The sequence below is a fragment of the Mastacembelus armatus genome, chromosome 21 (genome assembly GCF_900324485.2).
Source record: "Mastacembelus armatus chromosome 21, fMasArm1.2, whole genome shotgun sequence".
NCBI classification, from domain to species: domain Eukaryota; kingdom Metazoa; phylum Chordata; class Actinopteri; order Synbranchiformes; family Mastacembelidae; genus Mastacembelus; species Mastacembelus armatus.
The window spans coordinates 25,044,801-25,067,977 of NC_046653.1; the positions used below are offsets into that span (position 1 = coordinate 25,044,801).

The window sequence follows — 23,177 nt, forward strand, 5'->3', positions numbered from 1 at the left end:
AATAGCAGCTTGGATTGAGACTTTGGGTAGAGTTTGTACCCCTTAAGGACAGTCAGGGTCCTGAAGACTCACCCTGTTGTCTGGACTGTTTCGGGGTCACTGTGGTGCTGACCCTGGTCTCAGGTCTGTGCAGCAGGTTTTCTTCATGGACCTCTCTGTGTCTGGTTGCTGATTAAAGAATATCATGATTTAGCTGAACCCACAAAACCTCGCACAACTACGACTCCCATGATTCCGTGCGGGTTGGCCTTGGCATTTTTCCGTAGTTAACGAACATTGTTCTCTGGACAGTATTCAGGCGGTTTAACGTGCTAGGAGCTCTAACCGTCCACAGGACCACAGGACAGCTCAGTCTAAGGTACGTTGAGCCTGTTCTCCGCCAACAAAATAGAAAAATCTGCTGTTTATTTATCGACAGTGAACTTTAGCTGCATGCTAACATGAAGCTAGCCGCCTGTGTACCCATCTCCATGGTAACGGACTTGGCTGAAAACGTTTGATCGGTTTTTATAATCGATAAATTAAATTAGATCGTATCAGACTAATACAGACACACGCTGCTGTGCAGGAACATTATCTGTTTGTAATTATATCTTAATTAGCTAAGGTATTTATTAGCTACACGAGTATTTCCATTTAATGCCGCTGTGTCTGTTTCCTACATTATTTGTCTGTCTCAATTTGTCTTTATTCAACAAAAAAATAACTTTTATATTACTACTTAAAAAAACAAACGTGAAGAGTTTTTAAAATACAACAAACAACGTTTAAAGAGACATGTTTCCTCTAAAGGTCTGATACTATTTTAGTCAAATAAGTGTTTGAGGCCTGATTATTATTATTATGTACATACTTTTATGACAAAGCACATTGTGAGCTGGTGTACTGGAGTCAAATTCCTCTATGTGGAAACATACCCAGCCATAAAGACGACTCTGATTCTGATGAATCATTTTTTATGACAATAGACAGGGCACACTAAATGAACCTGACTCTGCTCTGGTGCAGGTCTTGCAGGTGTTATGAACAGCTATGAGGTTATCCGTCAGATTGGAGAGGGTGCGTTTGGGAAAGCCTTCCTGGTCAGAGACAAAGGGGGAGGTGGAGACGGTCGCTGTGTGGTCAAAGAGGTCAACCTCACAAGGGTACATTTCTTCACAGGTTTCATCTGTTACATCCTCAGAAAGCCTACAACAGTTGCTGAAATAGGGTAAAAGCCTCGTGAGCAGAATTAAAAGTAATATAACATATATATGATAGTTAGACAGATAATATGATAATATACATATAATATCCATATCTATGTCTGTCCAGAAGACTGTATGCTCCTGGCATGCAGAGTCATTAAGCAGTGGCTGAAAAGATGTTGTTGTTACTGCCCAGATGTCAGCAAGAGAAAAAGAAGCATCCAAGAAAGAGGTCACGCTGTTGTCGAAGATGAAACACCCAAACATTGTCACCTTCATCACGTCATTTCAAGGTGTGTGTGTCTCCATTGTGACCGTGTATGAACATCATGGCAGCAGATTTGTGCATTAGTGTCAGAGTGTGGACAGTTTCCTGTGTGCGTATACAGAGAAGGGCAGCCTGTACATTGTGATGGAGTACTGTGACGGAGGAGATCTGATGAAGAAGATCAATATGCAGAGAGGCGTCTCCTTCACTGAGGAGCAGGTACACTCCGACTGAGGATCCACCCCATGTGTCTGTCATTCGGATGTTATTTGGGCTTTCAAGTAAATATGAAAATATTACTTAGACACAAGCACAGAGTAAAACTGAGCTGTGTCTCCTCAGATTGTGAACTGGTTTGTTCAGATCTGCCTGGGCCTTAAACACATCCATGACAGGAAGATTCTCCACAGGGACATCAAATCTCAGGTATCTGACCTGCTTCACTGCCACACACACTCACACATCTGGTTCATTCATGTTCTAAAATCTGTAAATCGTGCAGTCCGGGTCCTTCTGACACACACTGAGGTCAAACTGATTACCCAGTTTCCCTATTGTCTGTGTAAATGAAAAATAACGGAACAAGTGGAAGCAACAGAAATATAAAAAGATCTGAAGTCAGAAAACACAGTGTGAACACATTTTATGAAATATTGCTATATTTAACTACTGTGGTGTTGTGAAACATGCTCAACATTAAGAAAATGATTTAATGCTACCGCTACTTAAATCGTTTCCCATGAAACCACTGTAGAACCATGAAGAAATTAAAGTGTAGCAGCACAGACTCATTTTTATGAATTTATTGAGCATAATAAACCATACTTTGTAAAAGGATGGACTCTCACCTCCCCATGAAACCATAGGCTGTACATCATGCATTCCTGATTAAGCACAAACATGGTAAACAACATTGGCCACAGAGCCTGAGGGGAAGCTTTTTAATTAATGTGTATTACCATTGCAGAGTACAGCTGAACTATCCAGAGCCCAGCTTTGTTCTGAACAAAGACCTCGCTGTGTGCCAACTCCCAGAATAACTCCTCACAACTGACCACAGGCTGCATCTCAGTTCACAGCCATCACTGGCTTTCATCGATCATATCTGTTTCCACACACATCCAGGCACACATGATACATGCCCCATCACTGTTTTTCTATGGGAACACGGGCATGCTTTCATTCCTGCTCCCCCTTCTGCTCTAGAATATCTTCCTAACCAGCGGAGGGATGAAAGCGAAGCTGGGGGACTTTGGAATCGCAAGAATGTTAAATAAGTAAGTCAGTGTCATCTTCACACACACACACACAGCAGCTGTTTTATCACTGAGCACTCTGTAACACATGGAGGACGTCCAAACAAGTTATTATCATTCCACAAACTGTCAACTAGGACATGCAAACACACGATTCTGCAAATAACAGTCGGCCTGTCGGACTGTACGAGCAGACGGATTCAATCAGACTGGTACCTGTTAAAGAAAAACACTTTTTTTACACTAGATAAAATAAGATTTCATTGATCATAGTTTCTGCAAGGACAGGCTGAGCAGTAAAGATAAAGATTAAAAACTATTTGGATGAAATAAATAGAAATAAATGAAAAGAGAAGTGACATTAAAACACACTGTACTGCTGAAAACATCCATTTGTGTTTTATTTAACTTAGGGTCTGCCTATCTAGCGGTGAAATCAGAGCTATTAGCAGCAAAGTTTATCCCCTTAACAGACACCCCTGTTTTTGGTTTTTGGGTCCATTTATAACCCTGGTCTTTCTGAAAGGCAACTCGACATTTTACAACCAAACAAACAGAAGGTTTGGAAAACACTGGAGCCACAAGACTGAAGCGATTGTCTGTTATAGTTGTTCATACTGGCACAAAAATGAGCTTTGTTCTTTGTTTTGAAGAAGAAACACAATCAGGAGTTGGGCTCGGCCTCTTAGCTTCAGTGAAGGGAAATCTTAAATGATCAGTCCATTTCTGCCTCTACAGCATATCTGTCTCAAAAATCTGCATTTCTCTAAATCACTGGCTTTAAAAGACAGGTCACACCTAAGAGTGTGCACCAAGAGCAGAAAAACATATTTTAAATGTGTGTGTGATTGCACCTGCTCTACACATTGAGTCCTGTGTGTTGTCTATGTAACTGTGGCTGTGCAGCACCATGGAGCTGGCCAGGACCTGTGTTGGGACGCCGTACTACCTCTCCCCGGAGATCTGCGAGAATCGTCCGTACAACAACAAGACGTAGGTTCGATCGTTACTTTGCACAACCTAAACCAGCATGAAGGTCCACAACCACTGCTTCTTAGACGTCTCTTTCATTCTGCAATGAGCTATGGCCTCAGAAGTCACACTTCTGTAAAAGACAAGACTTATAATAATAATAGTATTGAAATAATTCAGCTGTGGCTGTTTGGACTGAGATTTGAAGGTGCTGCGATGGAGCAGAATGGTTCTATGTCACTGAGCAGGCCAGAAAGTTTTGAAAATCAAAGATCAGCAAGTGGCTGATTCCACACTTGTTCTAGTGCCACATGTTTGTTGGCATTCCTGTTTTATCACCTCAGTTACGAACTGTAACCCCCTGACAGCCTGTACACATGTGTGGCTGCGGGGGAGTATGTGATTAGAGTGATCATGCTGCTGCACATTCACTCAGAGCTCTGTTCATTTCAGCACCAACATGTAGAACCACAGACAGAGACACACACAAGCTCGTTAACAGGAAATCGAGATGTGCAGCGAAAAACAAAACAAATATGATTCTCTTCCTCCTCCCTGTGCGCTCACACTGATCATTGCTCTGTTTTGGTACAGCTGAGGTCACACGCTTCCTCTTTCCCACACTCTCACAAAGTGCTTGGATTTCAACCCTAAACTCAACTCTAAAGCCAAGTCTGAGCTCTCAGTGGGGACAAAAATGTCTCCAGTTTCTATGACTGTCCTCACAAATGTCCCCCCCCCCAACACACACACACACACACACACACATACACACCCACTTGGTCTCCAGCCAGTAAGCAGATGCCACAGTAGATGTGTTAGTCCATAACTGAAAACTGTTTTATGAGACTTTTTGTTGGAAACAGCTCTGACTGAAGATGTCACTGCTCTGGATTTTAACATTATGACTTTGTTGCTGATGTTTCTGGCTTCAGCTCCAAGGATCAAGGGGATAATTCATTAGATAAGCCCTGCCCCAGCATCCTGTTTCAACAAGAAACATGTCAAGTTACTCAACCCATACTAAAACACAACAATGCATACTATTGTGTGGTGAGTCCCTGAATCTGTCCGGTTTCAAACCATCAACAATAAGCTGGGAGGACAGTCAGGGAGTTGGTCTATGAAGTTGTCCTTCTAAGGTGAATCAGTTGCATTTAAAACCCCTTATATGACAAATGCATGTGTGTGTGGTCTCTCTCTGCAGGGATATTTGGTCTCTGGGCTGTGTCCTGTATGAACTGTGCGCCCTGAGACATCCAGTAAGCTGCACCACACCCAGTACACAAACAGCTGTTGCACACACAGCTGGATCCTTACTGAGCTAACGATGACGCTAACGCTGCTTTATTCTGCAGAGGACACTCTTACACACGATGTGTGATTATCATAAAGATCAGGGCAATGAACTTAGTTTGTGTTGTGTCAGTGTCTTCCTCTGATCCTGTTGGTTTTCTACTCTTATTATCGAGTAAAGGCACTGGATGCTTACATTAATTAAAGAATAAATAAAACTCCCTGCTAAAATAACAATGCTAATAATAATCCCACAGCTGTGCAGTAAATCACTCGTCATGACTGTCCCACAGCCCAAGTATTAAAATAGCTTGTTTTGTTCAACCAATAGTCAAAATGTCAAAGACATGCAGTTTACTATCAAGTCAAGAATGACAAAATGATTAACTGATTATCTGCAGCCATTTAATCCACTGTCTGAGTGTATTGATTTGTCTTCACCTGCAGTTTGAGGGCAGCAATTTGCGACAGTTGGTCAGTAAAATCTGCAGGGGCCGCTTCAACCCAGTACCCAGCCGCTATTCCTCCAACCTTCGCCTGCTGGTCTGCCAGCTCTTCAAGGTCGGACACTGTGAAACAGTTTTTATTTCTTTTGTTTTGGTTTGTCTTATCCAAAGTGTGTGGGCATATGTAAGCATAAAAAGCAAGCGCAGTCTTTGAACCTGATCCAGGACTTAAACAGCTGGAGCAAAAGAACGCCGCCTCTTGGCTTTGGTTTCCTACTTTCAGCTGCACAGAGCTCCTCCATGGCTGTCTGTTGGAAAAATACAACCATTAAAAACAAAATGAAGTCAAGAAACTAAAACTAACTTGTTCATGAAATGAAGTTGCTGTTTCACACTGATGTTCACCAAATATTTTCACATTTTCTGAGATGAAGTTCGAAAAACTGCAAAGCAAGCACTTTTAAAGAGGAAAGTGTAAATGTTGAATCACAGGAAACAACTGGTCAGGATATTAACCTTAAGGAAGTGTCTGTGGTCTAACTGGGAACACTGACTGTTGAACAGACAACCAAGCTCACTGCTGTTATTTAACATAACATGTCACACTCTTCAGATAGTTCACTGTTAACATGTATGTAATTTACAGCTGATTGATGAAGTGACACTGTAGGAAATCTGCTTTTATTCAGTGATGTTGAATCATTATTATTATTGGACTAAAACAACTGATATTTATATTTCAATTCTTTACTAAAAATAAAAAACTGAAGACACTGAAGTCTTTTCATAAACACAACACACACATGCAAGACATATAGGCCAAATTATATCAAGTTGTCAAAGCCTTTGGATGACAATATGTTTTCAAAAGTGATTTAAAGAGGGTAGTGTTTTTCTAGTCAGGCAGGCTGTTCTATTTTAGTTTGGCAGACTTGGGAACAACTGACAGGTTCCTGCCTGATAAACAGTCTGCAGGTTATCCAGACATATCGTCTGCAGCAATGAAGTGCTTTAAAGATAATGAGTAAAAATTTATAATAAATTCTGTAACAAAGTCGTTGTGGAAGTGGAAAATATTAATACAATCACCTAGACATGAGAAAATGAAAGCATCTGTGAGTTGTAGTGTTTTTAATACTCGACACTAACTTTAAAGACGCCCACACACACGTTTTTTTCAGGTCAACCCCCGTGACCGTCCCTCAGTCACCTCTGTCCTCAGGCGTCCATTCCTGGAGAGTCACATCAGCAAACACCTGGACCCACAGGTAATGAATCTGGTCAGTGAAAGTTTTGATGGGAGACACACCAGACTTTTAATTTGTTCTAAGTTCAGACAGACGGACGGACGGACACACTAGTTGGTGTCTGGTATTTTTGGTATGTAGTGTACTACTCAGATCAGATTACTGAGGCTGTCAATGGTGACAGTGTTAGATTAATATGTCTCCTACTCAGTAACATTTTTTAGTTTGTAGAGTTTAACATTACATTTGTGTGTGTGTGCAGGTGGTGCAGGAGGAGTTTAGCCACACCGTGCTGCATCGAAACACAGCAGCAGCACCACAAGTGGCTAAAGTAGCAGCAAAGACACCAGGTAACACTGCATGAACATTTTTAGACAATAAGAATTAAGAATGATCTGAGAAATAAATCAGGGATAAAAGTCCTCCCTCATAAAATGTTCAGCTTCTTCAGGGAAGTGTTGATTCACCTGGATGGTCATTTTGGAGCATGCTGTTGAACTCTGCTGTGCTATAGTGTCTTGTGCGATTTTTAAAGTGAAAAGAATACATTTCCTGTAGCAAACAGATATTCCTCAAATAACTTAGAATAACAGAATAAACTGTGGCATGTAGAAAAGTGTGGGCTCTCTACTAACCCCTGAATCACTGGCTGCAGACGCTTTGTAGCAGCTAAGAGCCTTTCTATTCTTGACTGATGAATTTTCACCCACTCCTTCTGTAGATCACTTCAAGGTCAGAAATATTTTTAGGCTGTCTTTCAGATCTGCCCATGCTCCATGCAGCCATGCACCACGGTGTGTGTGGTAGAGTGATTCCTTTAAGCCTTTACTGTTTCTCTGGCCTGTTTTCACTGGGATTCATTCATCCAAACAAATACATAAACCAAATCATCTCCATATATAGACAGTTTGTCTATATGTGGAATAAGGAATATTTTTATTTAATATGAACAAAACAATGATATTTATATATATATATTATATATATATATATAGATATATTTATATTTTGTTAGTTCATACTTGACAAAGAGCTGAATGTATTTTAAAACTTGTTTGCATATTGACGATGTAGTTCTCAAGGGTATACATGCATTTCTCTATCTGCGCTGTGTTTCCTGCTACACAACCACAAAGCAGAATGTTTCCACCAACATGCAGAGGCGCAGGTGCTAAGGTTTGTTCTTGCGTGCGACTGTAAATGAGGGGTGAAAAAATATCAGTGGCATGTCAGTACATGACAACAGGGTTAAACAGCATCAGAATTTCCAGTCATTAAAATAACCCCACAGTTAAATGAAGACCTCTCTAAAATACATGGAGAAACATTCACAAACAGTTTAGCAGCAGTGTTGGATCAGACTGCACTGACTTTGCTTTGGGGTACCTCAGATCTGGTAACTGGTTCTGATGTGGCAGCATCTTTCTTGAACCTGGATTCTGGCACCACCCTGTGGTTGTTTACTGACAGCACATCAGCTCCAGCTGCAGAAACAACTCTGTCCTGTGTCGTATCGCTCTGTCCCCACAGGAGACGAGCTGAGTCCTGAATGGACTGACTGTAATGGCGTCACATCTTGGCACCCACTTTGTTTTGGTGACATCATCATCAAGTTACTTGTGCTGGTCTTCAGCCATTGAGTGTTTTTACTTGCTAGTGTGCCTCCCAGTGGTTACCTAACATATTTGTCTCAGCGCTCATCCCTGCTCTGGCAGCTCACTAAAACTGAAACTCAAATGAGTGTATTCAGTCCACTATTTAAACAGAAAAGCAGGAACTTGTGCCACCCATGGGTGCACATGGGAAAGTTATTTAAATTTGATTTATTCCAAGTTGCTGAGATCGAGGCTTAATTCAGAAACATTCATTCTTTTAACCAAGCACAAAAAAGAAATGTGAAATACTGAAAAACACTATGCCTTATTGAGAGCAGTTATTTTTGACAAATGCTGCTCATTCATACACATTTTAAATTATACCTCCTTCTAGCTACTTTATAGTGTCATAAACCATTTATTAATTGTTATACTGCTTAGACTAGAGAAGGCTTAGGAGTTAAAACACACTTACTGTTGTCAGTAAGGAGGTCCGTCCATGTCTCTTTAATAATAAAGCAGCTTGTTTGACAAATGTCCACTTCATGTTGAAGGACCTCCAGAGAAGGTTCAGAAGGTCAGAGGAGCAAGGAGACCTGAGGCTGCTGTGAAGAAACTGCCTGCTAAACCAGACTGGAGAGTCCCGCTCCGAGTGTACACCCCTGCCCCCTGCAGAGTAATACTACATCATTAATAACATCTAATAACTAATAACATTATTATTATTGTTCTTAGACGCATGCACTGACTTTGTTATGACATTTTAGACCTCGTCTGTGCTGTTTTTCTGTAATGAAGTTACATCCATGAGCTTTTTTCTAATAACATAATGGAAACTCCACCTAGCGGCACTTCCACAGTTCTATAAGCTAATTAGAAATGAGAAACTATTAGAAACTATTAGTTTTGTATTTCTCAGATGTCATAAAGTGAATCTACCCAAAGCTGTTGACTTTTTAAAGTGACAAATTGAGATTTCCCTGTGATGGACATAGGATAAGGTAAAGAACTGTAGAGTGTGAAGAATAACTGAAAAGATAAATCATATTGTAACACTATTGACATACAGTATCTGATGCAGTTGAGTTTATGTTAATAGTCCTGATAATTCTTCCTCTGTTGGTTTCCTTATATCTCTGTTGTACTGATGCTGTGTGTATTTGTGACTGCAGCTGTACCGCCAAAGAGCAGCAGCTGCAGACAAAGAGGCTGCAGGGCAGCAGAAGCAAAGGTGGTTACAAGATCAGCTCAGAAAACAACATGAATTTACTGTGATATTAAAAAGTGAAGCTCTGAAAATCCCCTTCAGTTATCAGTAATGTGCTGCATGTGTGATGTTTCATACTGATACAGGATTAATGACCAGCAGCCCATCAGCCACTACCTGCACTACCACGCCCAGCTGGACGCCTTTGAGAGGAGGAACAGGGAGGAAGCTCTTCCTCCTCCTCCTCCTCCTCCTCCTCCTCCTCCTCCTCCTCCTCCTCTTGAGGAGCAATGTGAAGACCACACAGCTGCTCCTGTGGAGCCGTACCAGCTGTGAGTGACCAAAGCCCTAACAATTATGTTATTGTATTTTTTTAGATTTTGTTTTGTTACCGAAACAAATAAATTAACAATATGCAAAATATGAAGCTATAGCCTGCAGCTTATTAGCTTAGCTTAGCATAATGACTGGAAACAGAGGGAAACAGCTAGCCTGGCTCTAGACTTCAATAACAAACACAGTATATCCTTTGTTTCATCTATACAAAGAGACAAGTTGTTAAAGCAGACCTTGTTATCTTCGAACAGCCAGGCTAGTTTCCAGGATGTATGCTAAGCTAGCTTTGTATTTATTGTAGACATGAGAATGGGATCAAGCTTCATGAATGTTGAACTGTTCCTTTAAAGCAACCTGATGTTTTTGAAGCTGTGATAATTCAGTGACTGTCACCTGTTGTCGGCCTGTCTGTCAGCGTGGCTGCAGCTCGTCATGAATACCTGCAGAGGAGGCGCGAGGCCAACCAGTACAAGCTGAGAGCAGAGAAACAGCTGGTCTGTACCGTCACTCACACACTGACACTTACTGCAGTTTTATCCTCGACTAATTAAGGAGCCTCTGAATTTAGACACTGCAGGAACACATCAACTCTCTGACAGTGACTGCAACAATGAGGTGAAATGCTTTTATGAGACAGAGTGGGGGTTGATAAAGAGAAGACTAGATGTTAACACAGATTAACACTGATGGTTTCATTGTACCAGCAGGGTTTCAAGCAGCTTTGAACAAGAATAGGACTTAAACCGGAAAACCTCAGTGGTGCTCTGCAGGACCACAACAGGAAAACATCCCTTTGTTCACTTTCAGAGCAAGAGTCCATGGGGGCAAAGTGAGGCAGGAAGTGATTATGAATGGAACACGTTCAGAAATCATTTTAAAAGCAGTCAAATTAAATGAACAAATCCCATAATTTGGCACCAGTTAGACCTCAGGACTGCACTGAAGTACATTACTTGAGTTAGTGTGCAGAATTACTTTTCAGCAGCTGTAGTAGGTTTTTCCCTGCATGCTGAGCTTCCTCTCTGACCATCAGGGCCTGCGTCCGTGTACAGCAGAGCACCACAGGAAGCCTGGAGCTCAGCAGCAAGAAGTGGGACAAGCTGAGCACCAACACACACCTCAGACCAGGAGGCAGGAGGGACACCAGGTGGGACACACAGGAGACACACCAGCTGTTAGTGTGGTGTGTGGGTGTGTGTTAGTGTGGCAAAGTCAGTGTTACATGGAAATCCAAACTGTTTGCTCTTTATGTATCAGACAGAAAAGTCTGTCTGTATAGGCTTCAGTTGTTTACAGGTCAGTGTGAATGTGTCATCTGGGGGCAGTCGTGGCCTAATGAATAGGGAGTCGGACTTGGGTTCAAGTCTCAGGACCGGCGGGAATTGTCGGTGGGGTGGAGTGAATAGCCAGTGCTCTGTCCACCCTCAATACCGACTGAGGTGAGACCCTTGAGCAAGGCATCGGACCCCCAGTTGCTCCCCGGGCACTGCAGCGATGGCTGCCCACTGCTCCAGGTGTTTGTTTACAGTGTGTGTGTTCACTGTTGTGTCTGTTCACTGTTGTGTGTGTTCACTGCTGTGTGTGTTCACTGCTGTGTGTGTTCACTGCTGTGTGTGTAGACTTTGGGATGGGTTAAATGCAGAGTACAAATTCTGAGTACGGGTCAACATACTCGGCTACATAAGTCACTTTCATCTGCTTGGTCAGGACCACAAGTGACCACAAGGGGGCAGATGTGTGGCACCAAGACTGAGACGCTGATAACAGCTTCTTGTGTAAATGCCAGGTGCTGTGTGTGTGTGTGTGTGTGTGTGTGTGTGTGTGTGTGTGTGTAGGAGTACCTGCATCAGCTGGATGTCATCAGGCAGCAGTATCAGCAGGAGATGAGACAGATGAGGCTGAGAGCTGAAGCTGAGGTACTAACATTCTTAAACCATCATTAGAACAACACCAGTAACATACGTCATAAGTGTCTCCATTCATGCTTTGGTTTTATAGGCTGAAATAAAAAGCCAGAAGCTACGGTCAAATTCTTCCTCTGAACTCCTCAAACCAACGCTGAGTCAGTCACAAGTGATTTGTCAGATGTTAAATGTCAGTTCTTATTTCAGTCTACTTCCACACTGTTACATGGCTCTTCTTAACTTAAATCAAACTTCAGAAATGTTCGAGATGAAATAAGATGATACATTTTCCCTGTATCAGGCGCAGCAGATACAGAAACATGGAACATTTGTGGTGGAGAAACCATCTGCAGACAGCAAAGAGCAGAAAGCCTCACTTGCACAGGTAAATACAGACAAGGAATCAGCTCATTCACACTGCCCTGACTGTATTTAGTGAAATATTCCATCATGAACATGTGCACAGATAGTTTTAATCTCTGTGGCATCTGAAGTGACTCATGCTTCAGAATAAACTATGCATGTCAGGTTCATCCTACAGCTCTGAATTTCTCCTGCATTACAAAACAACTGATGTTTCAGGGTACAGGTTTCAGTGGTCTCATGTGACATCTGTTTTTCCTGCTGCAGGATGGTGAACTGATCAGAGATCAGAGCAGAGTGTTGGAGAGCAAACACAAAGACAAGGTGAAATTAAACCACAGACACACAGGTTCAGCTCCTCTTAAATCACCTGACTAATCTACTTTGTATACCATTTGAATGGGGAATAACATGAGGTCACTCAAAGTATCAAAACCTGTTGAACAGATTTCCAGGAGTAATTCTGATCCCTGGAAGCTGCAGCCTTTTGATTTTAGGACAAACTTTCCACTTTTAAAAAGTCACAGTGAATGATGACCATCCACTGTCGTATGATGGATTTTTCTTGCAGCTACATGCATTGATTGTGTAGTGTGATTACACCTAAAGCAAACAAAAGTTTGTCATTTGTTTGTCATTTCTGCAGAAGGGAATCATGTTTGAGATCCCGTTAGATGACAAAGGGATGAAAAATGCTGAGATGGAGAAAGATGAAGGAAGACAAGAAGAGGAGGAGGTGAGTGACAGAAAAAAAGATCTCGTTCACAGCTTCTCCTTTTTCTCACTGTGCCTCCAACACTCCGAACAGGACACTGACCCTCTGAACCAGACTCTGAGCTTCCAGGAGGGGGAGGAGTTGAAGCTCCGGGATTGGTCGGAGGAGAGGAGGGGGTGGAGCCAGAGGACTCCTCAGACCCTGCTGAATGCACTCGCCAACATGGACATCAAGAACACTGCAGTCGAGGCTGAAGGTGCAGTACACCTGTAAAACGGCTGAGGGGAGATTAGCTACAGAATTAGTTACTGAAAAGTCTGGACACAAAAGCTTTTACTTTAACAGTTTACTTTATTTTGGTCTGCTCTCATCTTCCTGTTTTTATTATAAATTATAGATGAACACAAAAACCAAAGAGAAGGTAACAATGAAGTTCTTATCTTTTTCATTTACATTTTTGCCAGAATCACTGGACATACACTACTCACAAAAAGTTAGGGATAAATGACTTTTTCAGAATGCACCTAAGATGCACTATAACCTTTACAGCTGAACTTAATTTGACCTTCTCTAAACTTTTGAATGCACATGTCCGACTGTTCAATGTTTCAGTACTTATTGCATAACATGGTGTTCTCTAACAAGGTGATTAACCACAAAAATCACAACAAGTGTCTGATCCATGACCATCGACCACTAAATGTTCTGGTTCAATGACAGTTCGTATTTAAACAGTCCTGTTCATCATGCTGACCAAGACGACACCTAACAATTGTCAAGTTAATGAGACATTGAAATTTTTTGTTGTGGTATACCCACCACTGTTATTAGCTTTTGTTTCAATAAATTGTTTGAGATGAAGAAATTACCATCGCATACTTCTACTTAAATGCCCTACTTTCATGATATAATATCACTGTAGTATGAACTTTTTACATTTTCCATAAATTTGACCTGAAAGTCAAATATCCCTAACTTTTTGTGAGTAGTGTATAAAGGATGAAAAGAAGAAAATCCTGAGCTCAGTTTTAATCCCTGAAAGTGTAAAGTGAAAGAGGCCTGTGGTGCTGAATCTGGGTCTATCAGTCCAGCACTGTGCAGCTCTGACCTGTGACCTCGTGTTCAAATTAGAGCTTTAACATTACTGACAAGAAACAACTCACAGGTGTCTGCTCACCCTCAGATGAGGAGGCGGCAGGTCGCAGACAGTGGGTCGGCCGTCCCCCCAACACGCTGCTGAACGCTCTCGCTCAGGCTGAACTCATGTCATCAACTGTGGACTCAGGGGCTGCAGGTCAGACACCACTCACACTCACATGTTAAAGTGAAGGACAAGGACAAACACTCTCAGCACTGACCTGTGTTCACTCAAGGAGAGGAGCAAGGACAGGAGCAAGGACAGGAGCAAGGAGAGGAGCAAGGACAGGAGCAAGGACAGGAGCAAGGACAGGAGCAAGGAGAGGAGCAAGGAGAGGAGGACGACTCCGATGTGGATCTGGATGAAGAACGTTTGGAGCCGAGGTCAGACGACGACGACACGTATGTCAACACTCTTCTATTCTTTGACAGATAGGCAACAATTAACTGATGAATTGATTAGTCAAACAAAACCGTGTGTGACTGATCACTGATGATTTTTGAAGCAGTTTGATGTCAAATGTGAGGATATAGTGCTTTTCTGGGTTTAACAGGGAATTTAAAATCTGTGAAGACGTGTGCTCCAGGAGAGTTAAATCAATAATCAATTAAAACAGGGCAACTCAGGATTATTTTCTGTTAGTGGGTAAAATAAAATGTCTGTTCTCAGGAACTTTGAGGAGTCAGAGGACGAGCTGAGACAAGAGGTGGCAGACTCGATGAAGAACCTGTTTGTAATGGAGGGCGAGAGCTCAGACGGGGCAGTGGTGGATGATGGGAAGGAGGATGAGGAGGGAGGAGCAGTGAATGCAGACCCTCCACAAATCCCACCTGAGGTGGAGGATTCACTGACTGCAGCTGTTCCCTCTGAGCCTGAAGAACAGGAGCGTCAGGGTGAGCGTGCAGGCGAATCCCAGACACATGAAAACACGTTAAAAAAACAGCACCAGACGAACTGAGAGCTCGCAAACATCTGCTTCTTGTTCTCAGCGAGCTGGGAACTAAGACGGGGTACCTGGAACGTCTGTCCACTTCTGATTTAACTTAATCCAATCGAATCTACACTGAAAAGTCTGATCCAACAGTGATTTATAACCTGGACACTAACAAATCACCACCACTGAAGAACATTGTGGATTTTTAAACTTGTGCTGTGGAGCAAAGCTTTTATGAGTCTTCGTGTACAAGGGACTCACCCTCACTCACCCTTTCACGTTTCCACCGAGCCCTGGTTGGCAGCCTCCTCAGCACAGCATCCAAGGAGCTGAAGATCTGCAAAACATGATGTTAAACAGCAGATATTCCAAAAAATGAAAACTCTTGCATGAGGAGTGAAATGCATACGACACGTCTGATATCAACATTTGGCAAAACAATCGTTGTTGTTTAAACTGCAATCACACACCTGCAGGATCTATCAGCATGAACGTTAGCAGCTTTAACCAGCTACTCTCACTGTCCTGTCAGCTCTGTCCGTGTCCTCGAGCTCTGAAGGTAAAGATCTTACCTGGTCAGATCAGTGTTACCACGTGTTCCAGACACAGCCAAGCTGGACACTGACTCCCAGTTTCTCCTCATCATGACAAGACCACAACCAACAACATGCTAGTGTGTCTGTTGTGCGTCACAGACAGCACTTATGGTGAGACTTTTATTGTGGGTTTGGGTTTTTCTTTGGGATTCACAATAAAGATAATACAGAACATCAGCAGCACACAACAAGCATTTAATATGAAGCGTCTGATGACTGGATTTATTACAGTACTTTTTGGGCTGAATTTCAGTTTCTCAGTGAAACAAACAAAATATCAAAGTATCCGCTCCCCATGGACAGACCTAAATAGTAATAATACCTCCTTCCAAATAAATATTATGTTAATATATTACATGTTATTATACTTCCATGCCTGGACCTCATAACAAACAGGAATGTGGGAAATAAAACAGCATTTGAAGAAGTTTACCCAGCACATGGTTCTAAGTGCTTCAACACAGAAAACATCGGAATCAAAGTCTTCATCTAAGTAACGTAAAGTGACAGGCTTTTACATCGATTAGGAGTCGATCACTGATAAACCTCAGCAAACCACATTCACAGCAGCATTAAGTCCATGTGTATCACTGCAGCTAAATATTATTATTAACTCATGTGCCAATTATTTCCTCCAGTGGCCTATAAACATCAGGAAACACTAAAATGAAAAGTTGTTTTGTCTAAAGCCCCAAATATTCAATTGTTAGAAACCAATCAAACATCAGAGGTTTTTCCTCGACTTAAATGATTTTTTTCTTCAGTTGTTGCAGTTCAACTCCACACTAACAAATATTTTCTGTCTGTGTTGTCAACCTTAATAAAAAATGTTGGATTTCCTCTCAGTTTAACGTGGACCTAAGAAAATCCTCCTCTCAGTGAAGTTTTGGGAAACAGATTTTCTGTTTCCGTATTAGATGGTACAGAACTTCCCGTCTGCATCTGTTGGTGTTAAGCTAATTTAACCACAGTGAGTTTATATCAGTCAACCTGTTTTAATTAGGAGTGAAGCACTTTGCTATCAGCTTTGGAATCTTATCTTGTTTTGAATATACATATGACCCTCACTGCATCAGCCCACTGATCTGTTAGAACCACCACAGTCCTGGTCCCACTTGGACACAAGGCCAGATCTTCATCGCTCCAGTTTAGTCATCAGAGACTCCATGGCAGCGAGGAAACAAGCCTCAAACTCCTGGTCAGAGAATCGCTCCACGGAGCGCCGAGCGCTTCGTCGGATCTCCAGTCTAGCTGATGGCGTCAGCGCCAGGATAGTTGCCATGGCGGCGGCGTAGCCGTCCTCACTGTCGGCCAGGAAACCCGTCTGTCCACCCTCGTAGGGCACCACGATGTCCAGCTTTGGACCTCCGGACTTGTGAGCGAGGACTATGGTGCCTGCAGCCATGCACTCCACCACACCTACCAACAAAATCCAGAACAAAAGCCAGGGGGGACTTTAGACACAAGCAAACTAAAGAAAAGTTAAATGTCATCAGAACTTCAGCATGTTAGCACTTTTCCTTTGGACTGGTCCCCTTCACTGTTATTCACATTATTCTGTCATTATTTATCAGTTTTTGCTGATTTGTGGCACCTAAAGATCAACGATCGCAGGTGTGAGGGCGGAGTGATGCCTGTGTACGTTACAGGTGCGTGTGCCTCACCTATGCCAAAGTGCTCGTTCCACATGGTGTGCAGACCGATGGTGGCGTCCACCAGTTCTTTCTTCAGCTCCTCAAAGGGGACGTTGAGTTTGAAGTCGACTCGGCCCGACACCCCCAGCTCCTGACAGAGCCCCCGCAGCATCAGCACCCTCTCCTCATCTTCCTGGTTCCTGCATCCACCAATCAGCACCAGCCTCAGCGACTCCTGCCCCGTTGGCCCTTCCTCTTTCCTGTCCAACAGTTTGCGGAACGCCCGAATCTGCAGCTGGTGGTCTTTCTCCGGTCTGAACTGACCCACAGACACGATGGAGTGGCACTTCCTGTCCCGTCCCCCTGCTCCTTCCTCTTCCTCGCCACTGCCCAGCTCCCGTCCAAGCTGCTCCCAGCCATCCTCGTCTTCATCCTCCCCTTCCAGCGGGACGTCTAGGAAGGCTTGGACGTCGCAGGGTGGGTACACGATGCTGGTGCGGCTCGGAGAACGCCACAGGGCCAGGATGTGTCCCAGCGTCCAGGTGGAGTTCACCATGATGACATCGCTGCAGGAGCCGGCCAGGCCGTACAGCAGAGCGAAGCAGCAGTAGTACAGCACCTTCACTGCGCTCAGCACGGGGTTCCTGGAGATGAAGTCGGCGTTGTTGAACCTGGAAGACACAAGGTCCATAATTACCTGTAGACCTTGTTCTCCTAGTTTCCCTTTGCAAAGCAGCTTCAGAGGGTATAAACCTTCAAACTGCTGCTGACCCACATTAGCATCATTGTGGCAGGTGACGTCACAGTTAAAGGTTAATGTGGATTTTATGAAAATCAGTTTCCTCCTCATTCAGTCGTCCGGACACAGAAACGGACAAATAAACTGAGAATGACTGAACACGTACTCAGACATAAAGATTAAGTTCAATGAAATGAAACTTACTTTAAAAACTGTCAGTGTTCCCACATCAGACTGGTTATAAGTCAAACATGCATCACTGCTCCTCACTGGACTATGTGGTTTAAAAAGGAAACTGCCAGACTAGACTCAAACCGTCAGGTCATCCAGACCTGTTTGATTGTTATGGTCCTGTCCTCAGTGTGTGTGTGTTCACCTGGGGTTCCTCTCTCTGACCACAGACAGCATGTCAGTACTGACAGTGGGATAGTGAACGTAGCTTGCCACCTTACAGCCGCCCAGGTAGCGGAAGATGGGCAGAGTGAAGGCGTAGCCCATGGAGTCCACGTACAGGTCGGGCACCAAGGCTGTCAGAGCCTCCCAGGCTACAAGACGGAAGATGAGATCAGAATAATATTCTGTCTAATATTCTGTGGGCTTTTTAAGATGTTGCACAGACCCCAACCCACACGAGCATCAGGACCTTGTACAGAAAAGTATCATGAGGACCCGGGTCTTACCGAGGAACATGGAGCCGGCGCTCTGGCCCAGCAGGGTGAAGTGAGGGTACGACGCGGCCTCCACCAGCCCTCGGTGACGCAGGAAGACAAAGGTGATGGGACGAGGCAGCCTGATGTTGAAACGCTGCCGGGCTCCCTCCAGGATCTGCTCGCCGGTCACCCCCTGATCCCCCGTGTAAACTACGAAGGACACCCTGGGGTACCTGGGGTAACAAACCAGTCTCATATTTGAGAGGGATCTGAGTATTTGTCATCTCAGGTCCCAAAATAAGCAGAAGACTAAACGGTCCCAGACACAGACCTGGAAACTGCTGCATTAGGATTCACCTGGCACGAAGCTGGACTCTATGTTTCAGAGAACACTATCTGAATCGTACCGGTGCATGAGGGTCCTCAAGGCGCACCACAGGACCCGCTCCCCGCCTCCTCCGGCGTTGCAGTACGGGTGGAAGAAAGCCACCGCGGGGCCGCCGTCCTGCGCCCAGCGGGCCCTACGGCGGCCCCGCAGCCACATGCGGACCCCCAGGAGCAGCAGGACCAGGACGAGGGTGAGGAGCAGACTGAGGCAGACGCATGGCAGCACCAGGGCCCACAGCAACCTGGGAGGGCAGACAGAGCGCAGTCAGCAGGAAGTAGTTTTGTTTGTGCTCGGGGACAAACTTCGCCTTTACCTCATTAAATCGCAGAAACACAGAGACAGGTGCTGGTGCTGGTCGTGTGCGGCCATTTCGACAAAGCTGCCTCTTCCGGAAGCTGCTGTCAGCTGACCCCGAGGCCTCTCTGTGATTGGGCGAGCGTTTGTTTACCTCCACGTCACCGTCATATGACTTTTATTTATTTATTGAAACACGTTGCAGCAACATCATGACACACAAACATTTTACTTTCTAACTGGTTTACAAACAATATTAATAATAATCATTGTATTGATTTGACCACAGCCACATGTATTTATACGTGAATTAAATAGTTTACTTATACACTTTAGTACAACACATGGGGAGATACACAGTTAGATGTCTAATTAAATTCAATTAAAATGAAATGAGCTATATATCTAAAAAGCTAATGTTACATTTAACATGCGCACTTTAAAACCTATAGCAATGCTAACACTGATGCTAACACTGATGCTAATACTACTGCAACTATAATAATAATAGTTATTATTATAGTATTAATCTGAGCTTAGCATCTTCATCCTTCAGGTTGGTTTCACTCCAGCTCTAGTCCAACAGGCTCATTAGGTGAGTTATGGAAATCAGGTCAGAACCAATGTGGGTCTAAGGACTCTCACCTGATTTCCATAACTCACCCAATAAGCCTGCTGGACTAGAGGTTGAGTGAAACCAACCTGAAGGATAAATTAGCATTTCCATACCAGCTTTCTCTCGAAATGATATTTGGATGAGTAGTGAAACGTTTCGACCTAAAACTAGAAGTCCAGTCTCCATGACTCAACCTCTACATATCTTCATCTAACGTGATGCATTGCTGTGCCATCCTGCTGTGAAAACAAAGTTATTCTAATGCTTGGGACTGTACATGAAAAGTAAGAGGAACCAAAGATATTGCACTTCATTCTGACAGGAACATGAATGTTTAATAAAAAACCACAGATGTTAACCTGAGGAGTCTCTGGAGAAAAGTCAGAGTCTTCAGGGTTTATCCTCTGAGGAACACGAACGCTTGTTCCAAAGTTTATATCAGTCCGTCAGGTAGAGGCTGAGGATGGATCTGACACTTGTTGAGATATTTTAATGTGGACCAAAAGGTCTGACTGGTTTAAACCTACTCCAGAGCATCTGCAGCCCCAGTGGCTTTGATGGGAGTCACACTGGTGTTGACTGGGAACTGTGCTGGGAACCATTATGGCTGTGGAGGAAGTCGCTGAGGCAGAAAGTGGGTGGTGGAACTTGGAACCGTTGATCTGAAAAAATACAAGTCAGACTGTGAGTTTCCTTTCACTGCTTGTTCAGCAAAATGTATATACAGAGGTTGTTTAAATAACAAATGTATAATTAATAATAATTATAATGATGATGATGATGGTGGTGATGGTGATGATGATGTACAGCTTGACACAGGACGCAGACTGCACAAGACCTGACTGCAGCAGCTCCAGCAGTGGGTTCTTGGGCCGGGGTCTGGGGGGTTTGCAGGGGAAACCCTGAGTGGCTCTGCCCATCAGTGGGGCGGGGGTATCAGGCAGCAGAGGAGTGGGGGGGGCCGCCCTCGGGGCGGGGGTGTCATCCTCCTGCCTGCTGGATGCCGTCAGACCTGCAGCAGTTTCAGCACCCTGATGTATGAGCAGGGACGGTTTGACTCCACCTGGTGTGGTGAAGAACAAACCAGGGTCATGACTGATAAATACTTTGGAGAAGAAATGCTGGTGTCTGGTCAAAGGTCAACACGTGGCTGCAGTGGTTTTTATCACATCTTGTTCAGGTTCATTACAGGGTCCAGAATCCAGAAATTTGTAAAGTTACAGATTTACTTCCTGGAATCATTTACAACACATGCTTAGACATAAAACCAGGTCTTTTAAAGCCTCTATGATGGATCCACAGACCTCAGTAAGGACTCAGCTGCATGTTAGCACAGTGATGCTCAGGAAACTATTATCAAACTATGATTCAGTCTATGTTCATGTCGTTAAAGGGCCAGAATATATTTTTACTGTACGATCACTGTCTTTTAGATGTTGTTGGAGGCTGCAGCTGCAGTTTGATGAACAGCAGAGGAAACATTGCTCATCAGACATTTCACTCAGTGTTTTCACTGGTCTCCAGCAGCTGAGAAGGTTTTTCTGTTTAAGTAGAAGCTTTAGTTTGAAAAACATTTTGGAGCCACAAGTCTGAACCAACTGTGTGTCTAGATGTTTGTGAGAGCACTAAAATGACCTTCCTGCTGACTGACAGTCCAGGACAGGCTGAAACACACCTGAGGTAGAGCTGCTGAGGACACCAGCTTGTAAAGGGTTAAACAGATCAACTCTAAGGTGTTAATCAGTGAGTTTAAGGGGGTCAGAGCGGATTCTCTTAGTTTTAATAAAACCAGAGGAGCTGCTTCCAGCTCAGTTCATCTAAAGAGCAGTTAAAGTACAACAGAAGTGAGTTTACCTGCAGGTCTGGGGCCAGGACAGGACATCACTATGGGAGGGGGCTTTTTGGGGGGCAGGGGCCTTCGAAGGAGCCAGATGTGGTCAGAAGCCATGGTGAGGAAGACGATACAGCAGGTTTTATTAACTACAGGACGCAGGAGAGAAGAACATGTCACTGTGTCCTGGGACAGATCTGAGAATAAACACATTTATTATTATTATTAGTCAAATTCACTTTCACTTAACTCCCAAAATAAAACTGTGTCGAGCTTTAGTCTGCTGTTATTTTAAACCTTTTCCTCCGTGCAAACCGTGAATCCTGGTGGTGTCTGAGCATTACAGACGAGTTCAAAGTTCACGTTATTTAAAGATGTCTAAATATTCCCATACGACCAGCAGCCACCTGGCCCCTTAGTTCTTACAGGTTCATGTTTGTCAGCAAGTATCTGATGTCTGTAATTAAAACCAAGTCATTAATCACAATAACATGAAAATAAAAACGTTTCTTACTGCAGAGATGTTTTCTTTATGGTTTCCAGTTCAGACTCCTTAGCAATAGCCATAGCAACTGAGCCATAGCAACTGTCAACTGAAACTCATTCATGTTTTCGATGGTGTATGTGTGTGTGTCTGTGTGTGTGGTTCTATGTTGGCTCATCATGGACGTATTAAGCTCCTGTGGGGCCCAGGGGCAGGAGCCTGCTGTTGGGCCCCTGTTGACCAAATTATTTGGTGAGGGTTTGGGTTTTTGACAAACTGTTTTCAAGTACAAATTCTTTGGTATCAGTTTCTGAAATCTGAATATTTCCATTAATGCTCAGAAACTCCAGAGCTCCAAACCAAAGAAAGACATTTCTACCTGGATTTCCTCGTAGCCACCTGCCTCTGTCTCCTTTACTTGGCTGGAGGCAGTGGTGGAAGTAGTACTCAGAGCCTTTACTGAAGTACCAGTAGAAATACCAGATTAAAAATCCTCTGTTCCATGTAAAAGTCCTTGTGAATTTCCCACCAGGGATCAATAAAGTTTGATGATCAGACTGTATTTTGTTGGATCCATCTGATTCTGAAAAGGAACTAAAGTATCAGATAAATGTAGAGCAGGAAAAAGTCCAAGGTTTGACTCTGACATGTAGTGAAGTCCAAGGATGAAGTAGCACAAGATGGAAATACTCAGGTAAAGTTCAAATACCTCAGAGTACAGTATCTGTGTGTACTGGGTTCTTTTCCACCATCTCCTGCCTGTTTGCTGCTTGTGGCCTTGATTTAAAGGTCACAGGACGGAGCAGCATCCAACCTACGTGTCATTTGAATAAAATATCAACCACATGAAGTAAACACGTGTTTTCCTCTTAATTTAACTGAATTTAATAGTTTCTTTCTTAGTGAAAAGGTGCCATCAAGACAGACCTGTTTGAGAGTATAAAACATGTCAAACCTGTCCAAACCGGGCATTGGGGGTGGGGGGGTCACCTTGACTTTCAACCAGCCTGCATTGCCATATAAAGTCAAAAAAGTCCTTTAATTCCTGTTTGCAAAGCTGCATGTCACTTCCTTCTTCGTA

General features: G+C 43.5%; 2 protein-coding genes across 11 annotated transcripts; one reads left to right on the plus strand and one right to left on the minus strand.

The window, feature by feature from the left end:
* Positions 1-207: 207 nt before the first annotated feature.
* On the plus strand, positions 208-16,119 carry nek5 (NIMA related kinase 5). 6 transcript variants are annotated; one of them, XM_026296051.1, is made up of 24 exons: positions 208-358; positions 1,009-1,145; positions 1,384-1,480; positions 1,577-1,674; positions 1,798-1,881; positions 2,662-2,732; positions 3,618-3,704; positions 4,891-4,945; positions 5,427-5,540; positions 6,607-6,693; positions 6,935-7,022; positions 8,822-8,943; positions 9,440-9,498; positions 9,621-9,806; positions 10,226-10,304; positions 10,844-10,957; positions 11,646-11,726; positions 12,016-12,099; positions 12,345-12,401; positions 12,724-12,813; positions 12,886-13,048; positions 13,976-14,086; positions 14,166-14,331; positions 14,600-16,119. In XM_026296051.1, exons 2-24 carry the CDS (start codon positions 1,023-1,025, stop codon positions 14,886-14,888), a joined length of 2,505 nt encoding a protein of 834 aa, XP_026151836.1. In that variant the 5' UTR covers positions 208-358; positions 1,009-1,022; the 3' UTR covers positions 14,889-16,119. The 6 variants fall into 6 exon arrangements, with proteins under 6 accessions (XP_026151836.1, XP_026151841.1, XP_026151840.1 ...); XM_026296056.1 differs by lacking the exon at positions 1,009-1,145 and adding an exon at positions 1,162-1,210 and having other exon boundaries at positions 245-358; positions 1,315-1,480; XM_026296055.2 differs by lacking the exon at positions 1,009-1,145 and adding an exon at positions 1,162-1,210 and having other exon boundaries at positions 245-358.
* LOC113123781 (GDP-Man:Man(3)GlcNAc(2)-PP-Dol alpha-1,2-mannosyltransferase-like) lies at positions 15,635-23,177 on the minus strand. Of its 5 annotated transcripts, XM_026296064.2 has the most exons (10): positions 22,127-22,452; positions 21,636-21,809; positions 20,620-20,844; positions 19,185-20,443; positions 18,891-19,112; positions 18,514-18,716; positions 18,210-18,378; positions 17,125-17,765; positions 16,556-16,879; positions 15,635-16,523 (listed from the first exon to the last, which is right to left on the minus strand). In XM_026296064.2, exons 4-9 carry the CDS (start codon positions 19,238-19,240, stop codon positions 16,596-16,598), a joined length of 1,575 nt encoding a protein of 524 aa, XP_026151849.1. In that variant the 5' UTR covers positions 19,241-20,443; positions 20,620-20,844; positions 21,636-21,809; positions 22,127-22,452; the 3' UTR covers positions 15,635-16,523; positions 16,556-16,595. The 5 variants fall into 5 exon arrangements, with proteins under 5 accessions (XP_026151849.1, XP_026151848.1, XP_026151846.1 ...); XM_026296063.2 differs by lacking the exon at positions 22,127-22,452 and adding an exon at positions 22,476-23,177 and having other exon boundaries at positions 15,635-16,879; positions 21,636-21,761; XM_026296061.2 differs by having other exon boundaries at positions 15,635-16,879; positions 21,636-21,761; positions 22,127-22,451.

What these genes read in the sequence shown, in the direction of transcription:
- LOC113123781 (XM_026296063.2), bottom strand. Translation starts at nt 19,240, where the DNA reads ATGGCCGCACACGACCAGCACCAGCACCTGTCTCTGTGTTTCTGCGAT. An exon ending in TGTTTCTGCGATTTAATGAG is followed by an intron (nt 19,113 to 19,184) that starts GTAAAGGCGAAG and finishes CTGCCCTCCCAG; the next exon opens with GTTGCTGTGGGCCCTGGTGC. An exon ending in GTCAGAGAGAGGAACCCCAG is followed by an intron (nt 17,766 to 18,209) that starts GTGAACACACAC and finishes TGTGTCTTCCAG; the next exon opens with GTTCAACAACGCCGACTTCA.
- nek5 (XM_026296051.1), top strand. Translation starts at nt 1,023, where the DNA reads ATGAACAGCTATGAGGTTATCCGTCAGATTGGAGAGGGTGCGTTTGGG. An exon ending in AGTAGCAGCAAAGACACCAG is followed by an intron (nt 7,023 to 8,821) that starts GTAACACTGCAT and finishes TTCATGTTGAAG; the next exon opens with GACCTCCAGAGAAGGTTCAG. An exon ending in GCAGGGCAGCAGAAGCAAAG is followed by an intron (nt 9,499 to 9,620) that starts GTGGTTACAAGA and finishes ATACTGATACAG; the next exon opens with GATTAATGACCAGCAGCCCA.